The sequence below is a fragment of the Oreochromis niloticus genome, linkage group LG5 (genome assembly GCF_001858045.2).
Source record: "Oreochromis niloticus isolate F11D_XX linkage group LG5, O_niloticus_UMD_NMBU, whole genome shotgun sequence".
Taxonomy (NCBI): domain Eukaryota; kingdom Metazoa; phylum Chordata; class Actinopteri; order Cichliformes; family Cichlidae; genus Oreochromis; species Oreochromis niloticus.
Window position 1 is genome coordinate 27,118,852 of NC_031970.2, and position 24,110 is coordinate 27,142,961.

A 24,110-nucleotide genomic window follows, 5' to 3' on the forward strand; every position below is an offset into this window, starting at 1 on the left:
CTTTAGGGAACACTGTGTGGGGAAGTTTGTGAAAGAGGCTTTAGACCTGTAGCATGCCGTCTTTCTACAAGTCACTGTCGCACCTTAGATTGTTCATATCTAGCTCAGTGTTATGTCGAGCAAGACACTGATATATTTAGTCCCTCTTCTCTCCTGTCTTCCTTGCTCTCCTTGCCTCTTTGTCTCTAGCATTCCTCTCACTCATCACTCTTCCTCTCATCTTCCCCCGCTCCCACCAGTCTCTCCTTATCTCTCTTCCTCTGCGCTCACATTTCTCTCTTTCCAACACATCTCCCTCTGTGTTTTTCTTTCTCTCCATCTCTGTTCTTATCCTCCTCCACACTTTCCTCCTCCTCTCCCCCATAGCACTACCTCGTCCTAGGCTCTGTTGCTATAACGATACTGACAAGCCCTTTGGACACAGTTTTGGCTTTCCGTCCCTCACCGGCCTTGCTGTCACTCGCTGCATTTAGACACGGGAATGACAAATGTAAACTTAAAGACACACAAAGACTGTCGGACACCCACAAACTATGCACTCGCACTCAGTTTACACTAGCAGCAGCTTTATTAATTTAGCTGTCTGCCAAGTTGAAAGACAGCCTCTGTAATATGACCTAATGAACGTGCGTTTGAGGTTGCTGTGTATATTGTCTTGTGTTGAACCTCCCAGCCGCCTCCCCCCTTTCTCTGCCCTGGGACTGACACGCAATGGCTGATGTTACTTGTCGTTCTGGACTGCCCGGTAGGTCCAGCTCTTCCATTTGGAATGACTCCAAGAAAAACTAGTCTTCTCTCATAATGCTCAGTTATGAAATGGAAATGTTGGAGTAAGGACTGTAATTCCACTGAGACTGTAATGCTCAAAGTCTTAGCCTTGAGTATTAATATTTAATATATTTGTTTCCCCCTTAAGCTGAGAAATTTGTTATTAGATGTTTACATTGTTAGCATCAGAACAATGTGTGAAAATTGACACCTAGGGTGGAATTTTCTTTATTAAGGAGAAGCTGCACACAGGTGGGAGAAAGACGAGAAATTTGTATTTCTGTGTAGGCTGACTGGGTAATTTAATTACAGGACAGCTATGGGTTTTTTCAGCTTCTGTCACAGTAAAAAGTACTGAGCACATGACGAGCTACTCTTATTTGAAACCTATACTCACCTATTGAAACACTTGATTAAAACTCTAAAAGTATGTGGAATCCTTGTGAAAGTTCTGACGTGGAGTATTGTTTTGGAGTACTTAGTTGAAGTTGAAGTGCTGTTGGCTGTAGCTATGTGACGGTTACTCAGTTGCCCACAAGCTAAGGATAAAAATTCCCTTTTAGCTAAACATGCACAGACTCCTCTCCTCTTATCTCCCTCCATTCCTCCTCGTTCCACCTCGCTAACTCTCTGAAAACGTATCGTCAACTTCTCTCATCTCACTCCACTATCTCTCCCGCATTTCTTATTTCCATCACCACACCTTTTCACTTCCACCATTTTTTTTTCCCCCCTCTCATCTCCAGATCTCCTGGTGATTACACATTTTATTCACTCAGCCTCTTTTCTCCATCATTGGTATTCTTTCATTCTCTTCTCCAGCCCACTCTCTCATTCTTTTCACATAATTTTAGTTAGATGACGTCACTAAATGTGGTGCGATGATTAAGTGAAGAAAGTGGAACTTCAAGCATGTCATTACTGTACCTGCTGGAGTTCCTACTTCTGTTTGTATGTAAGCCATTAGTCACACATACCCACATGTACATACACAAGCCTTCGTCTCTGTCGCCGCCTCTATAGTGAGGCAGTGATGCATGCAACGCTGTGTGTTGCGCTTCACCAGGAATACAGCATGTGCTGATGATCAGTGACAAGACAGGAAATCGCCCGAGCTCACAGGCCTCTATTCAAACATGCTCACTGTCTGCTGGTTTGAATAAAACTAGGCTCCTGGGCTAAAAATGGCTGGGGTAGATGCACTTCCTTTGTTTCAGCTCCACAATAGGGCAGCGTAAGATAATTAGCATTGGCCTCACATGATTCAGATGTAGCGGTGCCAAACAAAATGAACGAGCTCCTGGACAAGACGCTGTCTTTGTAAATGCTGTTGCACATCTCCCTCTGGGCTGTGATGAGTTTGACCAGTCACTCTTCATTTTCATGCAAAACTTTAAGCTACCGTGAGGACTTCTTTCCAGATCATATATTAATATACAACAATTTTTTTCCCCCTGCTGTTGAGGAATCAAATCTTCATTCCCCCAGGCTGAGATCTGCATTAACTCTGTTGCCTTGTGACCAATCACAGGACATAAATTGGCTGAACACCATGTGACACAAGCCACACGCCTGTCTTGAAGCATTAAGAGCAGAGAAATAGCCATGCGGTCACAGCCAATGATATGGTTACTAATAGTACTCAACAGTATATATCCGGAAACGGTATGGCTTTAATGGACAAAGATGGATAAGGATGCTGTCTTGAGTCAATACTGAACCAGTCCAGACACACTGTGTATGCTTGCTTGTCTGCTGCCATTAAAACAAAGCAGAGCATCTATTTGTATAAACTTGTATGCGTTGGATGACGTTATGACTCAGTGGAGATGCAGAGCAGATGGTCAGTTTGCCTGTCTGTTTCAATAAAAACATATTGCAGGTGACGAGGCACCAGAAAAATCCACAGCCGATAAGATATGAGCTAGCCTGGACTTTTGTCAAGTCTTTGAAGTGCTAAGTTCATGTGTCAGTTTCTTTATGATGTAATCTCAACACGGAAGATTTAAAACGACTTTGGTTTTGACAGCTTTATCCAGATATGCACATTTTTTGTTATCATATCATGTAATCACCAAAACCAGAGGTGCCACAGGTGTGATGAGGCAAATGTGGATTAAATTCGTTTATAGGAGACGAGCAAAAGACAGTGAACTAAGTTATCATGCTTATGAACAAATGAGTTTGCAGTTGATTAGCTGCTTTCCTTGTATTTTAGCTAATGACTTGTTTGCTACTACTGACTGTGTTGGCCAATCACTTGTGCTTACTGTGGAAAGTCCAAAAAGGGGAGGCTATTTTTATGACACCAGTAAAACAAAAGGAGACAGTGATTTTATTTTAATGCCTTTCTCCTTGAAGCGACTCCCCTTCTGCCGCTTACACCACTATCACCCGCTCTGTCCTCAGATCGTTAACAACAAGATTTATAATGGTATGCATGTTTTTACAGCAATCAACACTCTGGCAAGTTTTTACAAAGGAGTTCAGCTCAACCCTGCTCCAGCACTCAGTGTGTCAAAGGTCAGTCGAGCTCATAAAGAGAAGGTGTGAGGCAGAGAAATTGAAGAGAGTCGTTGCCATTGAGGACAGCATTGTTTGGTAATAGGCTGCTTTGGGCAGAGCAGTCTGCATTCTATTATGGTGACCTCAGCAGGGAGAAAATAAGCAGCGCCATGGAGGAATGCGCAGGCTTTGTTTTAAGAGGATCCCGTATAAAGTCCAGACTCCATTGCGGTTTTGTTTTGGGAAAAGTGAAATATTGTTGCGGCTATATGATATTCATTATCATTTCGTCAGTTTACTACACTTCGGTTCCATTTCACCCAGTTCGCTGACTGAACCGTTCCTTACCCGTGGTTTTATTACATCAGCACCTGCACATCCAGCCTAGAAAACTGAAACACACTGCAAGTTGAGCATTTAAGTTACAGGACTTGTGTTGTGTTTGGCCGTCATTATGAATTTTCTTTGTGAGCTCTGTGGCTATTCTGGTATAGGCCCCCTCGAAAAAAATCAACCAGAGATTTTTGTCAGCTGTCACTGGATATGGCTGACGAGCTTTAGTTGTTCACAGCTCGTTGTTCTTGATGCCACTGAGAGAAACCGATCACTCCATAAAATGACTACAGTGAACAATTAGCCATCTTTGTTTTTGTCAGACATTTTCACATTGTGTGTCAATGCAGGTATACCACATTGTTGGTGCGGAAGCTGTAATGCATGATTCACTGTATTAAAAATAACTTTATTGTTTGACAACTTGCCTGAGACAATCCAAGTTTTGCTGAACTAGAGCCAATGTGACCACGTGTGCTAATCAAAAGGCAGTTGTACCTGACCAAATCAAGGTTTAGTGTATTACACTGAGTGAGGGTATGTATTCTGTTGGCTACTACTTCAGTTTAATTCAATCCCTGTGCTTTAAGCCATGAATGTTTAGGAAGGACTATAATTGTTTATGTTGTGAGGTAAATGGTGACAATATGTAGATGTACTAAATAGGTTAAAATATGTAAAAATCAAGATGTTTTTCCTAAGTGTGCAACTTTGATTGCCAATTTTAATGTAAATTATAAAGTTTCCTGCCATTGCAGACATGGGATATTGTGTAGCTTTTTGTTGACGATGAATTTATGTCATCTTTACTATTGTTGTTTTAAATCCATGTCAAACAGAAGCAGTATTAGGTTTATGCTTCAGACATAGCACAGGCTCAATGCGTGTTTGCTTTAGTGAGCTAGTGCTGAAATACTGTAGCCTCACTGTTACAGTTTTACTTTGTGACTCTTAGTAGGCACACTCTGGCCCTGACCTACATATCGCCTACCTCTCCCACCTTCGCACACTCTCTCACACACACACACACACACACACACACACCCCCTCACAAATAAATGCAGGATTTGTCATGGAAATAAAGACCCAGTCGCACAAACACAGTCGAGAGATTAAGAGAAAACCACTAATCTGTTGCTGCTGCATCAGTGTGGTTGTGTGTCTGTGTGCTGCTTTTTGAAATGTGGGCAGGTTTTATGTGATGCCGGGTTCAGCAGTGTTTCATTCTATCTTTGCAGCTGGAATGAAGGCCTTTGTTTCTGAAAGGAATTTCACCCCTGAGAGAAGAAACGGGGAGGAGGAACTGGCTTTCTATGCTTGTGTTTTGAAATTTGGTGTTTAAGCAATTTGTATTTTGGTAGTGCTCATCTAAAAAGCTGGTGAATAGGCCAGGCATGAGAACTGCATGAGGAAATAAAAGGAGAGAGGCTGAGGGATGATTGGATGAAGGAAACAGGGGTGGATACAAAGGAGGAGACGAACCCAGGCTGTCTGCTCTTCATATGTTATTGTAATGACAAGGGCTGCATATCTGGGAGGCAGCCTGAGGCACTCAACCCTGTGTTCAAGAGCCAATTCAGATACAATGTTCATAAACCATTCAGAACACCGAGATGGTGGCGTTCATCTACCAGCCATCTCAGACTGCTCACAAATTACTTATAAAGGCTGTTGCATGACAAATTACTGCTGAGAGTTGATATTTAAAGTGGGGCAAATCACCTTTCATATAGATAATCGTACACACAAATGAATGGTATGTGTTTTTGTTTTGCATGAAGAGATGAATTCCACTTGGAATCTTGTGCGAATTCCCTCTGCATTCCAGTTCAGCTGACGTGGTGCTGCTGATCAGAATCAGTGTCTTCAGGAGCTCGCATAACTGTTTAGACTTTCAAGTGTACGCTGTTCATAATCAAATGTCACTGAGGTTTGTTTCTTTAAAATGGTACATGTCTAAAAGTATGTAACCACATAAGAAAACAACTGACATCTGAAATTTGCCTGCCAATCACAACAGCCCAGGAAGTGTTTTTTTTGTTTTGTTTTTTTTAAATATATATATGTCTATATATACACACACATGTCTTGGTGAAGCTTTAAGGAACATTAAAATCAGCTTCTGTGCTTGTTTGAATCCTGTAAGCCAGCAATCTTACATCCGTGAAGGCGGCTAAATTCAAGAAATTCAGTGGCTCGCTGTGGACACTGTGCACAGGTGCACACGCCCAGTCGTGAGTAACGCACATACAACCACATACTCGAATAACACTGTGTCCAAAGTAACGTATACTGGTGTATAATCCCATTTACCTCTGAAAACAAAAGCGTGTGTGTGTGTTTAATGTTGCAGCGTATGAGAAATGGAATAATTTGTTTGAAGTACTGCCCACAGTCTGTCTACTGTCTCAGAGTGGCAGCTGCCACATGCGCACACACTCTCAGACACACACTCACATCTGTTATCCACAGCACATTGGGTGGCAGGGAGGCAGTTGTCCTTGTATTTACTGCCGCTTCAGACCTTCAGCGTGCGAGTTGATAGTCAGTTAGTTTCTGCCTTTGTCCTTGTGCAAGCTTCTTATTCAAGCCTGTGAAACAAATAGAGGAGTGGAGGAAAAATAAGACAGTGGTTCAGATTATGACAAATTAAGGATGTGAACAGAAAAATGTGTTGATGTAATTATCTTTTATGTTTCCAACAAATATCATGATTCTCATTGAAAAAGAGCTAAGAAAACAGAACATTTTATAATCCTCAGTTTCTATTATTCCAGCTTGTAAAGCGTCTGCTGTAAAGACTTTATTGTTGTCTAATATACGAATATACTTTGTTGATTAATATAGAGCTAATGGAGGGCCATTGTTGTCTGTTTTTTCTCCTCTGTTACTTTTAACTCCGTCGTGTTGAGGGCAGCCACTAGATGGGTCCAGATTTTATTAGTCCAGCCATGTTGATGGAATGAGTGTCAGTGGAGCAAGGTGTTTTAAATACAGGGGGCTCAATTCGTTCCACACCCTGACTTATGCTTTACACACATGCACACACTCGCTAATTCTGTACGATGAAACGAGGCATTCGTTTTGGCAGGCCACCTGCCACATAGAGAGAGAGAAGGGGCACAGACACTTGTCCCCTGAAACTGATTTACGTTGGCACTAAAACAGAACTCGTAAGGGCTTTTTATGCGCCCGAAGGCTTTCCAGTCGGCTTGTTCTTGCAGCCAACGCAGGAAGGAAATGATACAAGATACCATAATATACAATACTGCTTTATTGTCCGACCTCTAGAAAATTGGTCTTACCTCCTCTGCAATCTGTCTTGGCTTGAGTATGATATAAAGACATTTTTTTTGGGCACTTGAAAAGTGCTGGCTCATTTTTTTCCCCCTCCCAGTGTCCTTACCTATCACCAAATGTCTTTTTTCATTTTGTCGCAACACAATATGGAATATTTTATCTTCAAGTGGTGTTTCTGAATGTATTGCCGTCAAGACCTCATATTCCCCTATTAATACCTATTCTGCTGTCGTTCAGCTGGAAAGAAGAGGGCCTTGGCAAACAAATTTCTATATACAGTGACAGATGGGTTTGGATATTTTTATTTTCATTTTTGTAATATAATATTCTCATAATCCCCCGTAGAGGAATGATTGATTTGTTAGAGTGAGATTTGAGTTTGTGGTGTGTTGAGAGGACTCTTTAAGCTTCAGTGTGGTTTAGATTGGTGGGCTGACCCCCTCCTGTCCCTCTCAGCACCTCAGACAGTATCTGATCTGGGACAGATTACACAATATGTCACACCGGTGGCAAAAACGAGCTGCAGCTGACTAACATACTTACCTGCAGCAGATGTGTCTGTTTGATAGGGTGAATGTTTGAGTGTGTATTTGTTCAGTGCACTGAAATAGTTTCAAAAGCAACCCACATCCTCTCCTCTAACTTTGCAAAGTCAGACTTCTTGGGTGTTTCTGTTTGTCTCAGAGAGCGTTTCTGTCCAGAGACTGCCACCCATTCCCCCGTCAATCTGTCTGTCGCTGCGTCGGGGGATGGTAATCCATTCTTCCCATATGCAGATACTGGCGGTGAGATTAGGCAGACCCTGAGAGAGGATTAAGGCTTCAGGGCTTGGCTGCCCCTTCTATCTTACCTCCTCTCTAACCATACAACCCCCCCGTAATACCACCCCTCCACCCACTTTGCTCTTCAATCCCTATTCCACTCCTCACCCTTCTCTCTTTTGTCCCCTGGGCAAATATCCAATATGGAGAGTGTACTAGCTGTGAAGAGGTGGAAGGGAGATTCAGATAAAAACCCATTTAATTTCTGCACATTTGTGTCATGATTTGCACTTAAAATATTGGATCATTCTTAGTTTAAATACAGCCACAGAACACAAAGTTATATCTTGGCATATATGCCCTTATTTGATAGTAATACTGGAGCCAGATAGGAAATGTGGGGGTGATAGAGGAACTTGAGTTCAACAAAAGTCAGGCCAGGTTGAGAGTTAAACATGGACGGTGCAGTTATGTACAACAGGGATGCTTTTGCTTTTTTGTGCACCTACAGATAAAATTGTAGTTTTTCCTGCTGCACCACCATGCTTTCAACCACCTGTGTTTATGCTGTGATTGGTCTACAGTAACTGACTTTGTGCACGAGTCTTGAGAATTTGCAATAAATTTTAGAGTTTTGCATTTTATTTGCTCACACGCATTTTCTGCCTTACTTATAATTTCCTGGCTTCTTAAATCCTCGATTACACCCACCTCCTCTTCTTCTGGTCCCAGATGTGACCCATATGTTGTGACAAGCCACAGAGGGCAAAAAATATGTCTGAATGCTGCTCTTCTTTCTTCTCTCACCACCTTCTCTTCCCCTCTCTCTCCTCCATTGTGGAGTGCTGTAATTGATATGCCACTGGCAATAAATCAGCACAAAGTTACGCTCTGAGTGGCGACCATTATCTGAACGGACAGGTTTAGTTGCTTTGGAGAAGAAGGTGAGAGAGCAAGTTATCCAGTTTAGCTCACAAGAGTCACCTGCCGCTTCACCGGCATTTGGGATTTCCTCACACTGCCTCTCCACCTTTGCAGCCTCTTTAAAATAGGGGTCCTTCCTTTATAATCTTTTTGGTTTTCTTCCCCTCAGTCCTATTTCCAGTGCCCATAGGGATGCAGTACAGGCCCGTCGATTGATAGGACATTTCGATATCAAATCCAATAAACTCAGTCCCTTACAGCCAGCCGTCTTTAATGCTTTTCCCTGATGTGATAACACCTTCCCTCCCCCCGATATGGTGACTGCCCCTTCCCAAAGCCACAGACGTGCTCCAAACCAAAATGATTGACATGTTTTTCCTTGATGGTTCCAGATATGGCTCCCGACCTTCTCCCAGCACTCTTCTGCCCATTTCATTTTAGCTCTGGAGGAAATTGAAATTGAAGAGGGTTTGGAAGGATAAATAGAGAGAGGGGGAAAAAGCTGAGAAATTTGAAGGGGCGTGGGGGCATGTGTGAGAAGTTGAGCGAATAACTCAACAGTTGGGCGTGTCTGCCCTGACAGTAAAGAGAGGAACTAAAGGTGCGTTCCCCTCTAAGTCTATAAGTACACGGAGGCCTTCACGCCATGATGTCTTTTCATTAACCTGTAGTTGTTGATGTGTTTTGTGATGTCATTGTCTTATTGCCCTGATAGATAACAAGCAGCAGCAGACCCCAGATGCAATTTGTTGTGCGATTCACACTCTCTTACATCAAGCTGTGGCTGGCCTAAATGAAGAGGAATTACTGCAGGGACACTTTTTTTCCCAGGTTCCCCCTCGTTCTCTATCAGCCACTCTCATTTGCTCGTTCGCCCACTCTGCCCCATTGTGTCTTTGCCTCACTTGGAAATGACAAAGGAAAATGAGGCAGCCGGCTTCCCTATGCGCTGCCACGCTTTAAATTGACATCTGCTCTCATCGTACAGCGCGACTGTACCGTTGAGCAAGAAATTAGTTTTTTTATAGGCTGGCTCGTCACTTTATTGCGGCTGCTTATGTCGAAGAGGCTGCGATCCGCGTCGAGCCGTTTTAATCTCACAGAGTGGAAAGTGGGGATATATCTGATAACTGCAGCTCAGGCCCTTCTGTCTGCAGTTTCCTTGCCGAGGTGCCTCGACCCACAGGGCTCCCCGGTGTTTGATTCTCGCGAAGGTAGATTAAAATGCAGCAGAAGTGCACCTTTTTGTTTGGCTCCTCACTCACTCTCCTTCTTTTAGCCCATACAGTATCCTCTTCTCCCTCTCTCTCTGCCACTTTCTCTCTTTTTCTCTTTCTCTCCTTGGTTTTTTTCTCCCCCTCTTCCTATACATTTGTCTTTTCCTGGGCTTTTCATTTGTAGAAAATTGGATGACACCACCTCTCCCTGAACCTGGCTAGCTTTGTGTCAGTTGAGCTATGGTTTGCTATTCCATGAACATCACCACTACTATTTCTCTTCTCTCCTGCTTTCTCTCATTCGCTCTCTTTTTTTCTTTCTCACACACAGTTTGCAGCACCAGTGACTAAAATTTATGAGGAATTCAGTGACTACTCTTACTGAGGTGTTTAATTCTTTCAAGATTTGTAAGAGTGCATTTTTTTTCCCTCAGAGGGGTTTACACACCTATAATCTCTCACTCATACCTGCCTTTCTCAAGGATAGAAATATCGAACAAAAAAGGAACAAGCTGACAGTCATCTCTCTCAGCCTGGGAGGCAGAGCTCCCTGCCCTGTACATCCACACTAATAATTTTAAAAAAAAACCTATAGCTTTTGCTACACAATCAAGAGCAATCACGTAAATTCAGATGTTTTAGCACCACGATAATGGAGACTTTTTCAGGTGCTGCTAAGCCAGTTTTGGTTTAAAAATCCAGGTTGTGTATCAGAAACAGTCTTTTGGTGTCAAAGATCCAGCTGTTTGTGTCTAATTAGGGGCAAAAATAAACATAATAGTTAGCTATTACAAGTGGACTGGTGCATGTGTGCTTCTTCAGTGCTCTTTACTACAAGCCACATTCCTGCACTCTGGTCAGAACCTGAGACCAGATTTTTTGATCCTCTTTTGATTTTTCATCTGTTTCATGTTTTTGCCTCACCCCCCTATCCCCATCTCTTGACCCTGCTTGTCTCACTATAGTGTCTCATCTTTTCCGATTTGGTATGGTCATAAAACACCTTTTGCACAGACGCTTTGATAGTCAAGGTGAAACTGAAGTGTAGGATCCCTGGGAGAGTTGTGTCCTGTTTTACATAATCAGCATTTACAGAAGAACTAATGTCCTGGTGCTGCAGGAACATGATTGGCCTGTCAGCCGCCAGCACGCGCCCAGCAAACGCTGCTCCTCATCACTGTATTGTCATTGTAGGACACCCAAAAGAGCATGCCCTCTCCATTTTTGACTCCTCCTCTTCTCCTCCTCCTTGTCCTCTACCTATAAAAATTCCATCCCTATAAATGATCTCACTCCTTCCTTTTTAATGTCTGTTCTCTGTTGAGTGTACATATAGCACATTGCATTCTGGGATTCATTATATGTGTGCATTATGAAATGAAATAAATGTATTTGCAAAGCCCCCACCCCCCCCCAGAATTAGCTGGCTTGAGGGAGCAGTGATGAAGGAAGCAGTGTGTAAAAGAAAAATACAAACATGGACTGTGATTTTGTAGGCATATTGCCACATGTACTGGTGATGAGTAAATCATGAGCATTGGATACAATTTTGAAATTGAATCACATACTAAAATGTAAAAGTATTCATTAACCAGATGCAATTTTCACCGTGGTCTTCAATTTAGCCTCATCTTGAAAGGATGAACTGTAGCCATTGGTGGTGTATGTATATGTGGTATATGTATGTAGATGTGTTGTGTTGAAAAGTTGAGCTTTTGGCGGGGGAAAAAGAAATCTTGTTCTGCAGCCTTCACTGGGACTCATACTTGGGATGCATCATCTGTCTGAAATTGGTTCTAATTACATTGTAGGGTAAACGAATAACATGCATGTTTTAAGGGTCCTCACTGTGATTGCTGTCTGACCGGGGCATGGTTGGCTCTGGAGGAGTGTTGGAATGCAGTGGATGGGGCCCTTCATAAGCAGTCAGTGAATGCTTGCAAGAATTTTCCTGTACGTGCAGCATATGTATCAGCCAATGGTTTTCATAGTGCCCTTTGGCTGTGTTATATTTACCCTGATATCTAAAGGATATATACTGCAATCATAGCTCTTTCAGAGGAAGCAGAGTTGTGGTTGCCTGCTGTGCTTCCATGAAAGCCCGGTGCTTGTTTACAGTTGTCAGAAGTGCAGGTATAGTTACAATCAGACTGTGTTGAAACTGGGGAGACCATGACAGTAAAGCCTTCAAGCAGTCCTGGCTATAAATTGCTTGCTGTCAATGTAACAGTGCCCACTGGCCCCTTTTCAAGAGCACACCTCCTCCAAAGCCACCATAGTAACACTGAAAGATATGAAATATTAAGGAGTTCAATGCTGTGAGTCTATAACTCATTCACAGGCTTATATTATGTGTACAGAGCCTTTAATAGTTGGCCTATGCTTTCCCTGCATCTTCACTCATAATTAAATGCAGACACACATTTGCCTTCCAGACTTGATTTGATATAATTTATTTATAACTAGGGCAAATGTCAGCTTGGCTTTTTTTTCCTTCTAATTTTGGATGTGCAATTTGTGGGCTTTACTGCCTCCTTGATGCATAATCAATAAGAAATGTTCCTTGAACACTCAAGGTGTTTTTTCTCTTTTTACCTTCCAGGGCTCCCACATCGAGGCTCTGTGGATGTTCCTGGTGACTGCTCACAACACTGAGAACAGGACAGCGGATCAATAGGGGTTTTGCTTCCTCTTCTCTGATCCTTCTCTCCCTCCCTCCCTCTTAATCTTTGACAGTAAAACCGAAACTATAAAAAAAAAAAATATCCTGACTCGGGATTTGGAACCACAGCTTGCGCTCTCTTTCTCCTTCCCCACCCCTCTCCCAAGCCTTGCTTGTGCACATACCAAATATGTGTCACCTAGCTCGGTCAGTGGCCTCCTCTGGCCAGGGGAACTTTCTCCTCATAGGGCTTTTAGTCATCATGAGCTCATCCTTGTCTGGAGGCCAGCCCCCGCCCTTCAAAAGATTCATCCCAGCTGATTGTTCGCTCACACATCTGGCTATTCATATGAAAACTGGAGAAGTCTATGTGGGAGCTGTTAACCGGATTTTCAAGCTTTCCAGCAACCTGACCAATCTGCGTAGCCACATGACTGGCCCAGTGGTGGACAATGAGAAGTGCTACCCACCTCCCAGTGTCCAGTCTTGCAATCATGAACTGGCCCAAACCCCGAATGTGAACAAGCTTCTTCTTATAGACTATGCACAAAACCGACTTATCGCCTGTGGCAGCACCTCACAGGGTATCTGTCAGTTCCTGCGTCTGGATGACCTCTTTAAGCTTGGCGAGCCCCACCACCGCAAGGAGCATTACCTCTCCAGTGTGGCAGAGTCGGGTACCATGTCAGGAGTCATCATAAGCTCCCCTCAAAGTCCTACCAGCAAGCTTTTTATCGGAACTCCCATCGACGGCAAGTCTGAGTACTTCCCCACCTTGTCCAGCCGCAAACTGATGGAGAATGAAGAAGATGCTGACATGTTCAGTTTCGTCTATCAGGATGAGTTTGTCTCATCTCAGCTGAAGATCCCCTCGGACACTTTGTCCAAGTTCCCCGCTTTTGACATCTATTATGTTTACAGCTTCAGCAGTGAGCAGTTTGTCTATTATCTAACAATGCAGTTGGATACTCAGCTGACTTCACCTGATGCCAGCGGGGAGCAGTTCTTCACCTCCAAAATTGTGCGTCTCTGCATGGATGATCCAAAGTTTTACTCTTACGTTGAGTTCCCCATTGGCTGCACTAAAGATGGGGTGGAGTACCGCCTGGTGCAGGACGCCTTCTTGGCTCGACCAGGCCGGCAGCTGGCCAACTCTCTTGGGATTTCCGAAAATGAAGACATCCTTTTCACAGTATTCTCTCAGGGTCAGAAGAATCGCGCCAAACCACCCAAAGAGTCAGCATTGTGCCTGTTCACCCTTAGGAAGATAAAGGAAAAGATCAAAGAGAGGATCCAGTCCTGCTACAGGGGAGATGGAAAACTCTCCCTGCCCTGGCTGCTTAACAAGGAGCTCGCCTGTATCAACTCGGTAAGCTCAAATCTTTTTCGTTTCTTCTGCTTTTAGTTAGTAGTAAGCGATTTTGTACGTTTAATTTTTGTCACAACACACATATGTTTGTACTTGTGTAGTATAAGACTTCCTTGCTTGGATACAACCTCTTCTTATGAATTTGTAATAAAAGTACTGTTAGAGCATACGCTTTTCATTCAAACAAAACACATTTTAATGCCACTAGTTGAATGCGGGCTACCTGTGCTATATCACCAATGTAGACTGCTGATATATGCCTGCACTTATAAAAACCTTAAAGTATGAAATAGTCTAAAGTCTTTCTCCTGCTGCCTTTCTTTTCACTTCTCTATGCATTTTTCTTTACTCCACAACATCTTGGTGCTTTGATTTAACCAGACAGGGGACATCATTAGCCCAGTCCCCTGGATTTGTGAAATGTCACTCAGGAGGAGCCCTCACGCTCTCACACACATACACACAATATTGTTTGGTGCACTGCAGTGTGAGATCCTGAGGGATAGCACGAGTTAGACTTGGTTTTTACTTACTGATCCACAGTGCATGACCCTGCATGTATTACAGCCAACACACTCCAAATAGACAGACATAGTCTGGCTTTCTTCATCGTGAACATGTGTACCTGCTAACATCCTTTTTATTTTCTGAAAATATTCCTGGTTCTTTTCACCATTTCCCCTTTACTCACCCACTTTCTTTATAGAAACTTTTGCCCAAATCCACCTTTTTTGTGTTTTTTTTTTTTTTTTTTTTTTTTTTTTGTGCGTCTCTGTCGTAGCTGACCACCTGTCTCCGCGTCCACATCTTGCATCCTATGTCTGCTTTAAAAGCACCCATGCGTTGCCTCCACCTTGCTCTTTCTTAAGATAGCTTAATTAAAGGACCCGTTTTAAAGCTTTTTTCTTTAAATGTCAGCGAACACCATTTTAGCGGCAGGTGTCTTCCATTCACACAACCACATGCACACAAACCATTCACCCTGTGTTGCTTCTAATGGAGTGGGATAGTTGGTAAGAACAGCACTCTTTCTCTTTGTAGGTCTTCATTAGCTTGAGTGCGCAGGAGTGTTTTGTGTGGTAGTATAAGTGATGTGAATGACCCAGCCAAGTCCTTTTTTACCTCTCTTTCTTTCTGCCTTTTACCACCTTCTGTAGATGTATTCTTTTTCCTGTTCAGTGGCTGTCTTCATTCTTTATGGTTCTTTTCATTCTTAGGGCCCATCACACTGACAATAGCTCTAGGGCCAAAAAAGCAGGCTATCTCATTTATTTCAATTAGACCTTTGCACTGGTACTGCAGGAGCTACTGGTGCAGAGTGCTGCAAAGAGTTTGACTTTACCATTTATGGGGTGCAGTGCATCTGGTAACTCACTGTGAAGCCCAGTCAAATACTATATGGGCAAGTTTGCGTTACCAGGTAGATAACTTTGTTGCATTGTGGTGATAAGCTCAATGCTGTCATGATAACTCCTACCCAACCTCGGCAGAGTCTAAACTGCTGTACATTGTTGGCTTTTGATAAGACTTCAAAATAGATTTCCTGCCTAACACAGTTTTACCAAGACCGCTTCCCTTGTTACATCAGGAGCACAGGTGTGTCCAATAACATTAATTATGGTTTTCATTTAAGTGTCCCAATAAATCATGCTGGGAAGCCAGTGTACACCATATCAAGGCTCTATTTTAATGGAATGCAGCTGTTATTAATCAGTTGCACCTACGCATTTCCTGCTATGACACAACCGTGCTGTTGTCAGTTTGAAAGTGTCTTCACCCTTTTTTTTCTTTTTTTTTTTCATGTTGCAATTTGTATTGATTTTTTTTTTCCCCTCGCAAAGAACATCCCACCAAGGATTCTTCAGACCTAATACTGCTACAATCTTCACTTTAATGCCAGTGATTCCTTCATCATATCACACATGCATCCTCTGTTAATTTAATAACACTGTTCCTGCCCCTTGTCTCTGCTTCCCACACCGTTTCTGTTGCAGCCATTGTTACAGGAGCTTTGGTAATCTTACATCTGCTGTTAATTTATCATCTCAAAAACTGTTGTCCCTTACAAGTTGTCATCAGCGATGATGATGATGATGTAATAGCTTCACAGATAAGCCGACCCACTGACCCTGTGGCAGCAGCAAAGCATGAGAGGTTAGACCCAGGTTAATGATGTAGGCGAAGTTTCCCCTAAGCACTGACCTCATGTCAGCTGCCCACCACTGACCTTAACCGCCACCAGTGACCTGACCAATCTCAAATCTGAGATTATTTTTTTCAGTCTTGAAGCTAGAATATTGCATAATGATTAAACATGACAAGCACAGAAATAACTTAGACAGAATAATAATAACAGATGATTTGTATGTACTTAAATGCCTCAGATGTCACAGTGGTGCAGTGTTTAGGCCTGTTGTTTCACCTCTGGAAGGTGTAGGGTTTGAACTTTTTGGGGACCTTACTGTGAAGTTTAAATGCCTGCGTGGGCTACTCGAAAGGTTTCTTCACACAGTCTAAAGACATGTAATTGGCCATAGGTTAGGAGTGTGAGAAGCATGCAGTTTAAAGTGCACAGAAGACAGTGCTGCATGAATTAATTAATGGCTCATTATTTAAAGCATTTGAATTAACATTTGAAAAATTATAAATGCTAATCAGTTCAATAACATAAACACAAGTACTATTGTGGGTGCATCATAATGCAAGGCAGTACTACATGGAATTATTGTTTTTAAGTCTTTAAGTTTATCAATTTTATTTGACTCATTCTGTCATAATGCGAGCATTATGTGTGCATTATAATGTTTGTGTAAGTGCAATTTGTTTCCTGCTACAATCAGAACGATATGTGTACATGCACTAGTCAGTGCAGTGTGTATAGTTTAATCAGAGGCAAAAATCTCTGTATCTGTGTGCAGTTGGTCAGTAATTAAGACACAGGCATGCAGAATTAGCCAGTAGTAATTTGCCATCTTAAAATCACGAGGCGATCAACACTTCTAAAGTGTCGATCTCTCACGCTACAGATCCACACACATTCTCGTAAGATACGGAAGTTTAGTACTGAGCCACACCCTGAATTTCAGCTGCTTCAGGAATTCAAGTGCAGTCTGTGTAGTGTGGGAATTACTCAGTGATGTGGGTGTGAAGGGTGAATGCGTTTAGGCTGACCCTTCCATAGAGTAGTTTAGAGGGCAAAGCGTGGTTGATGGTAGGGTGTGCGGTATGCCTGGACAGCTGTTGGCCACACAGCCGTAACGCATGACCAGACGCTGTGTGAAATTTTCAGATTTGTGCTGGATCATAATTTCTTGCCTCCAGCCATCATTAAGATGATATGTTTATAGTCACAGTGAGACAGCTGTTTTCTGTAAACATTAATGTTTGAGCGTATTAGAAGCAGCTCTGTGATAAAAGATTTGTGTGCGCGTGCAAGAGTAAGATTGTTTGTGTGCCTGTGTTTTGTCCCTGAGCTTTATTATTGAACCCCTGACCTTCTCCCTAGTTTGAGAGTGGATCAATACAAACCATTTCCACAGGAGAAGAGTGAGATGGAGAGAGGGAGTTGCTAAGTTAGGGTTGAGAGGGAGATGACTACAAAAAATAGGAAAGATAAAAAAGTGTAGTCAGAAGAGAGGAGAAACAGGAGAGAGGTACAGTATAGAGGTGAGTGCAAGAAGGGGTGAGTGAGTTGTGGGAATTAGACGAGAGAGAGAGGGGCAGCAGGAACACGAGATGGATGAGAGAGAGGGAAAGAAAGGTGCTAGACGTGGGCGGTGATAAAAATGAAAGAACGCGAGGGAGTCTGATCCAGAGGAAGAGTTGGATGCCAAAGCAACATACAGGAGAGAGTATAGGAATTTGAAGAACGGTGCTAAGAAGATGAAAAAGACAGCAAAATGGCAAAGTGAGCCAAGGTAGAGGCTTGAAGAGAGTGAAAACCGGAGTGAAAAGCACCCGTATACCTTTTCCAAAATGCAGTAACATTTACAAAGTCTGAGACATTGTCCTGTTTTGTTTACAAATGTATTATATCCAGGCAGTAGTTCAGATGTATGATTTTGGGTCTTTACGTGTACACCAGTTGAATTGTTAAAAGCAAAATCCAATGAATGAGCTGCAGGCAAGATGAAAAATGATGCTGTGCTTTTCTTTTTCCTTTTTTTATGAAAATGAGGACTTTGATGTTGAGCCATGTTTTGCGTTGCAATCATGGCTGACTAACTTGTAGGTGTAACTTGTAGCCGCCTAAACATGACACATGTGTGAAAGGCAGGGACATAGGAGAATATTATCAGAGAATGGAGTAAAAAGACAAAATGGTATGTAGAGCTGGTAAGGAAGGACGAGGAACGATCAAGGAGAGAGCAGCAAGCCTTTTACAGCCAGTATGCTCGAAGGAGAGGCAGTGAATCACCGACAGAGAGAAGAGAAGGGTGAGAGGAAGAGTGATAGCCCCAGAAATCTTTTCACCGCCACTGCCAAGAACAGCTTGAGAAAAGAGTAGATGACTGAAAGAGGGGAGAGAGTGTGATTGAATGCTGGCTGCTGCACAAATAATATCGGTGTCCGTCACCTGGGCACTGCACTGTCCTCTTCAGCGGCACACCTTTCTGTCATGTCAACTCTGTGTGTGTTGTGGCACATCTGTCCATGTGTACGTCTAGGAGGTGATGCTATAAAAATGAGGACAGAGGAGCACAAGAAGACTCTTTTGGTGTGTGAAATATTACAGAAATTAAAGAGGTGCACTTTAGGTAGAGAAAGTTGGGGAGCCTTGTTGCTCGGAGGTCACTTTGCAGAATGTATTTTCTTACTCACTGAATTTGTCTTATCCAATGGTCATTTCCAGCTGTTTTCTCTGCAGTAAGCAAAACAGAAAACTAGCAAGCAGTGACCTTAGTTTTTTTTAAGTGCTCTGAAATGTAGTTGGAGAAAGTCGTAGGAAGGTTGTGGACTGTAACATCAAGACCGTGGAGGGAAGCATGGCCATGTTAAGTTAGAAAATCTCCATCTGAATCCTTTTAGCACACTACACAGCAATCCACAATGGAGATGCCCTGTAGTGGTCTCCAGGGTTTGTATTGGAGCTGTTCAAGGCAGTTTCTAATTGGCCGTCATAGCAGATATTTATATGGAATCTAAACCATGCTGATCATGTGGTCTGGGAACAGCATTAGCTACAATGACTCTTTGTGTCTGTTTAATGCCATTAATGTTTTACAGACCAGTGCAAACAGATGCATATTGTACACAAGATTGTTTTGTGTATAATATTGTTTTGGTAGGTCTTTTATATTCTGCTGTTAGTCAGACTTGGAACTGTACAGTATTGCAAGGAAAGGTGAACCCTTTGAAATGAACAAATTTTGCACTGGTTATTCACAGAGCCAAGTCACAATAATGGACTCACACAAACTGACTGAAATAAAAACAAAACAAAAAACCCATACAGATGGTTGTGCTTTTCATGTGTATGCACCACGCATTATTTAGTAACAACCTACAGTGTTTAATTTGGGATAGATTTAGGGCTGTAATGAAAAAAAAGTACTTAACAACCAAATACTTCTGTTGGAATTTTGAGTAACAATAGGGGGAAACATCTTGCTACCACCCTCGTGCTCACTGGCTTTGGAATTTCTCTCTATAAGGATTATATTTGCCCTATTCAAAATGTCCAACTGCTTTCTCCCGATCCCCAGATGGATAGGAAGGTTTTGAACTTTGTCATAGGCCAATGCATCAATCATTTGGAGAATCAATCATAGCAAGTAGGAGTCAGTCTAAAATACTTTGTGTGTGTGTGTGTGTGTGTGTGTGTACTGCATAGACCAGCTGTTGTTTGACCCACAGTGTCAGAGGTGATATTTGATGCAAAACCTGAAATCAATATTGAAGTGGTCACTTTGTGTTCAATATTTATTTTATGTATCTGGTTAAAGTGCTCGCTGCTCGTGCAGTGTTTCAAAGCCATTACTTGTGAAGTTACTTGGATTCTGCTGTCATTCATTACAATAGTTCTGCATTAATTTAAAGTTAAATTAAACTAGTTAGTTCTTGTTTATTCTAAACAAAATGATATTGCTGCTGCTGAAGAGCTGCTTTTCATCAGCCCTAAAGTTGATTGTAGGAGTATAACATGATTGTAGATTTAGTCTCTAATATGGAAGTCTCCAGATATATTTACAAAACCTTTAGATACCACTTAAGTGTATGCATCAAGACGTCAATTCATTAAGAATGAATGGGGGAAGCGCGCACCTACAAACGTTCTAATCTATCATTACATGCAGAAAAAGAAGGCAGCCCACAACCACAGGAAAAAACTACACGTAAACTGCGTTGTCTAGTGTACCTGTCACAAGAGCTCCATCCTGACTTGTTGATAAGCCAGGCAGTAAATGTCCAGTCCTAAATAATTTGCAGATATGCAGTATGCAAACTATGCTATCTGGCTTTTCAGACCAAAGAGGAAATACTTTAAGTGAAACACCCAAAGGACTGAAATCCAGATCTGTTCAAATAATCCATGGTGAATGAGATTCAATTCAACATCAACAAACTAATTCTTGATGTTAACATGGGTCTGAGTAGCCTGCTAACATTTCAGTCTGTGAAAAATATAAATGGAAATATAAATGATAAAAAATATAATGTTTTGAATCGGGTATTGGAAATGGTGTAGTTGTACTCGTAATGATGCTCATTACCAAATTTCTTGTGTTGTGACATTGTTACCGACTAAATTAAAATATATATATTTTTGTTGCCATTACAGCAGCATCTTAAAACAAATATTCTGCACTTGATGGGCCCACATTAAATTAACCAAGCAGATTTTCATTTCTGTGTTAAGACAAAGTGGATTTGACTCTGAGGCCAGCTCCTAACCTTATTAAATCCGTCATTATAAATATGATCTGATGAATGTAGCTTGCATGTGGTCTTTGTAAAACACAGTCCTCTTCTGCAGACCTAATCTAAAAGGATGTGGCGGTAAATGTGTTTAAGTAATTAGACCTGATTAATTGAGCCAGCGTTGATGAACAGAGTTAATTGACAGTCTAAATGAGTTGAGCAGGGAGATGATGATTGGGTGGGTTGTCTTTAAAGTTATTGGGCCTAATGAATCATGTTTCAGTTAGTATTTGGTCATTTGATAGAAAATTGGATTTCAAATCAGGAATATTTTTTTTTCCTTTTTTTCTTTTCTTTTTTTGTAAACAGCAAGGATTTGATTCGCGTCCCTGTGAGCTAACAGCGTCACACATGCTCACGGTTTCTCTCATTCCATTATTAAAGAACAATAGAAAAACCTTCTCTCGCTCTCTCTCCCTCTCTGTGGAGTGTTTAGCTCAACAAATCCCCATCTCCAGCACCACTCTAATGATACTAATTGCCAGTGTAATTATGTATTGATCGGTACTGTGTGTGGGTGTGTGTTGCATACATCATTACCTCTTCTTCACTTCTTTACAGGCTCTTAATACATCTTGGATACAGTCAGAATTAGAATTTGTTAAAGTATCTTTTGCTGTTTGGGTCAGCACTTTAAAGAGCCCGATCTCCCACTGCTGGTCGCTGGGCAGCTCCATCAGAGCAGTCAGAGGTTAAGTACTTTGCTTAAGGGCACCTGTGGTGGTTGATGATGGAAGACTGAAGTATGTTATTCATTCACTTTCCACACCCACATGTCCCAGCTGGGCTAATGGGCCTCCTGATCACATGCAATCTTCTCGTTTCTAACTGCCTGTGTGCTTACAAAGATGCATTTTTAAGTGACAGTGTACATTTATGAGTGAGTGTGCATTTCGTATTATCCAGTAGGCAATATTTCTTCTTCTTCTTCGTTCTGTTCAGTTGGATTATGGTCTAAACATGTGGTGACAGCTTTTGGAAGCAGTTCTCTGAATAGGCGCCAACTCCTTGAGGTTTCACCGTCTGCCTGGAGTGCACTCAACATAGAAATTACCATCCTGCTACCAATGAATATGGAATTGGTGCAGTAATTTCTTTTTCTAAATTATTGATCAGTTGGGATCAAGTAACACATCCTAGAAAATCGCTAGAACGAATCAAAAGGAGAAGAAGAAAAAATAGATGGCACACAGGACCAAAATGAATTTTTCCCTGTGGATAAGTGTTCGGTTTTAAATGGACACTTTTTCCTCATGGTGACGTTAATGCATCATTTTTGTCACACACTTGGAAACAAGGTTGTTGTCATAATTGACACTGTGGTGTCACACCTGACATTGGTGTTTGTTTGTTTGTTTGTTTTTTTAGAACATTTTTATCCCAAACATAGACAGATGTGAGCTTCTAATTTTGGCTCGTTTCAACATATGTTCTTAGCATATCAAGTGCAAATTTGTGTTTGTTAAAGCTATGGGGATTAGGGTGTGTTATTTTCTTTTCTTTTTTTAATTTCTTTTTTATTTCTTTTTGGCTTAGAACAGGAAATGTTATATTTTGAAGATAAATGAAATAACTGTCAGATTTACAGAATAATCCAAAGCTCACTGTGAAATCCTCTGAACTTTTAAAGGAGTACTTTGGGGGAAAATTGATAAACACACACACACACACACACACACACACACACACACACACACACACACACACACACACACACACACACACACACACACACACACAGCGTGTTTAGTGACTGCACTATAAGAGGATGAGGTATAATTGCATAAGGGGTTGAATAATTCCTTTAACTCAGAGATGAATTGCTTTTGATTTTTGGAAGCAGAACAAAACAAAAATAGTTGTTGCATGAGCCAGTTTAAGGAATATGAAAAATAACAAATTGTAACCACACCACCGACTTCTTCCAGTGTGCTTATTTTCCATGTGACTTCACATACATCATTCACTTGTGTAGTTGAAGCAGACTGCCATATATCTGGGGGAAATTCTCTAAATATAATTTTTGGTGTGTATTCAAATAATATCAGGTCTTTATTTCCAGCTGAGAACCTCTGAGCCCCGTCACTAGTGCTATACATTACGGAGATCTGAGTGAGCCGTGCTGGTAAATCATTTTGAAATGCTGGGCCAGTATTCTGTTTGCGCGCGTGTGTCTGGCAGTTATACATGAATCCTTTCCCGTTTGCTTCTTGCTGTATATTGCCACATGAAATTAAGTTCTGTATTTCTCTGGGGTGTTGATGTCGACTGTCTTTGACAGAAATAAACACAGCACACGCACATAGTTATGATACCATGGATATCACTGTAAGCCACCAGGTAAAAGGTTGGTAGGCTGCTCTCTTGGTTAGAAAATCAGCACTTCCAAGTATCCTTGCAAGCACATGCACACAAGCTCATTAGCACTTCTTGTGTTTATTCTACTTGAAGAAAGTCCTGCAGTGCTTCCATGAGTTCAAAACCCTCGCTGAGATTTCTGGGTAATTTATGACGCTGCCCTCTCCCAAAATCCCTCACTCTGCTTGGAGCCAGTCTCACACATTCACACAGACATTCTCTTGCTCTCTCTCTCTCTCTCACTCACACACACACACACACACACACACACACACACACACACACACACACACACACACACACACACAGTGTTAATGTGTGGGAAAACTTCATCAACATATGACTGCAGAGGAACAGCCAGCACCTGTGGTTGATGCCACATAGATGCTGTTTCCTCTTCATGCTGCTGACGGTCATTTTTTTGTTCACTTTTCTCTCGTTCATTCTTTCTCATCGTCTCGCTCTTTCTCTAACCTCACACGTTGCCACACACCACACCCCCTCATAAAAGTAGGCCATCGTTATAGTGAAATGCATCAGTTAGGTACATGTCATGTTTCTGGAAACGCATTTACGTCTCTGTTGGCTTGATGAGGAGACAGCTGATGACTAGTGGGGAGAGAAGCATTTTCTTTTTGCTGCCCATGATAAATACACACACATACATGCACACACATTCAGAAACGCACAAAAGCACACATGAACTACAGGCTTGTCTCAAAACCACGCTGTCAGCATTGATGCCAGCCAGTTTTTGTCCTGTCCTCTCCACTCCTTTACAGAGCATTTATTTCCTCTTACAAACAGGTTTCTACAAAGAAACATAGTGCCTGCTACTGCAGCAGGCTACCCAATTTATTTGCCTGTTTCTAAATGAATGAGTGTTTTGTGTTTGCCGCACGTTTCCTCCTTCCTTAATAGCCATAATTCACAGCAGTGTTTTCAGTCAACAACACTATGTATGTTCCCTTACATAAACCCATGTTGTACTC

General features: G+C 41.9%; 1 protein-coding gene across 5 annotated transcripts in view; it reads left to right on the forward strand.

The window, feature by feature from the left end:
- plxna1b (plexin A1b) overlaps nucleotides 1-24,110 on the forward strand; it is a 176,727-nt gene that overhangs the window by 19,237 nt on the left and 133,380 nt on the right. For all 5 annotated transcript variants that reach the window (XM_013269156.2, XM_005469287.3, XM_013269158.2 and 2 more), the window contains exon 2: nucleotides 12,411-13,839. In XM_013269156.2, coding sequence (XP_013124610.1) covers nucleotides 12,661-13,839 — 1,179 coding nt within the window. In that variant the 5' untranslated portion in view covers nucleotides 12,411-12,660. The remainder of the gene's footprint in view (nucleotides 1-12,410; nucleotides 13,840-24,110) is intronic.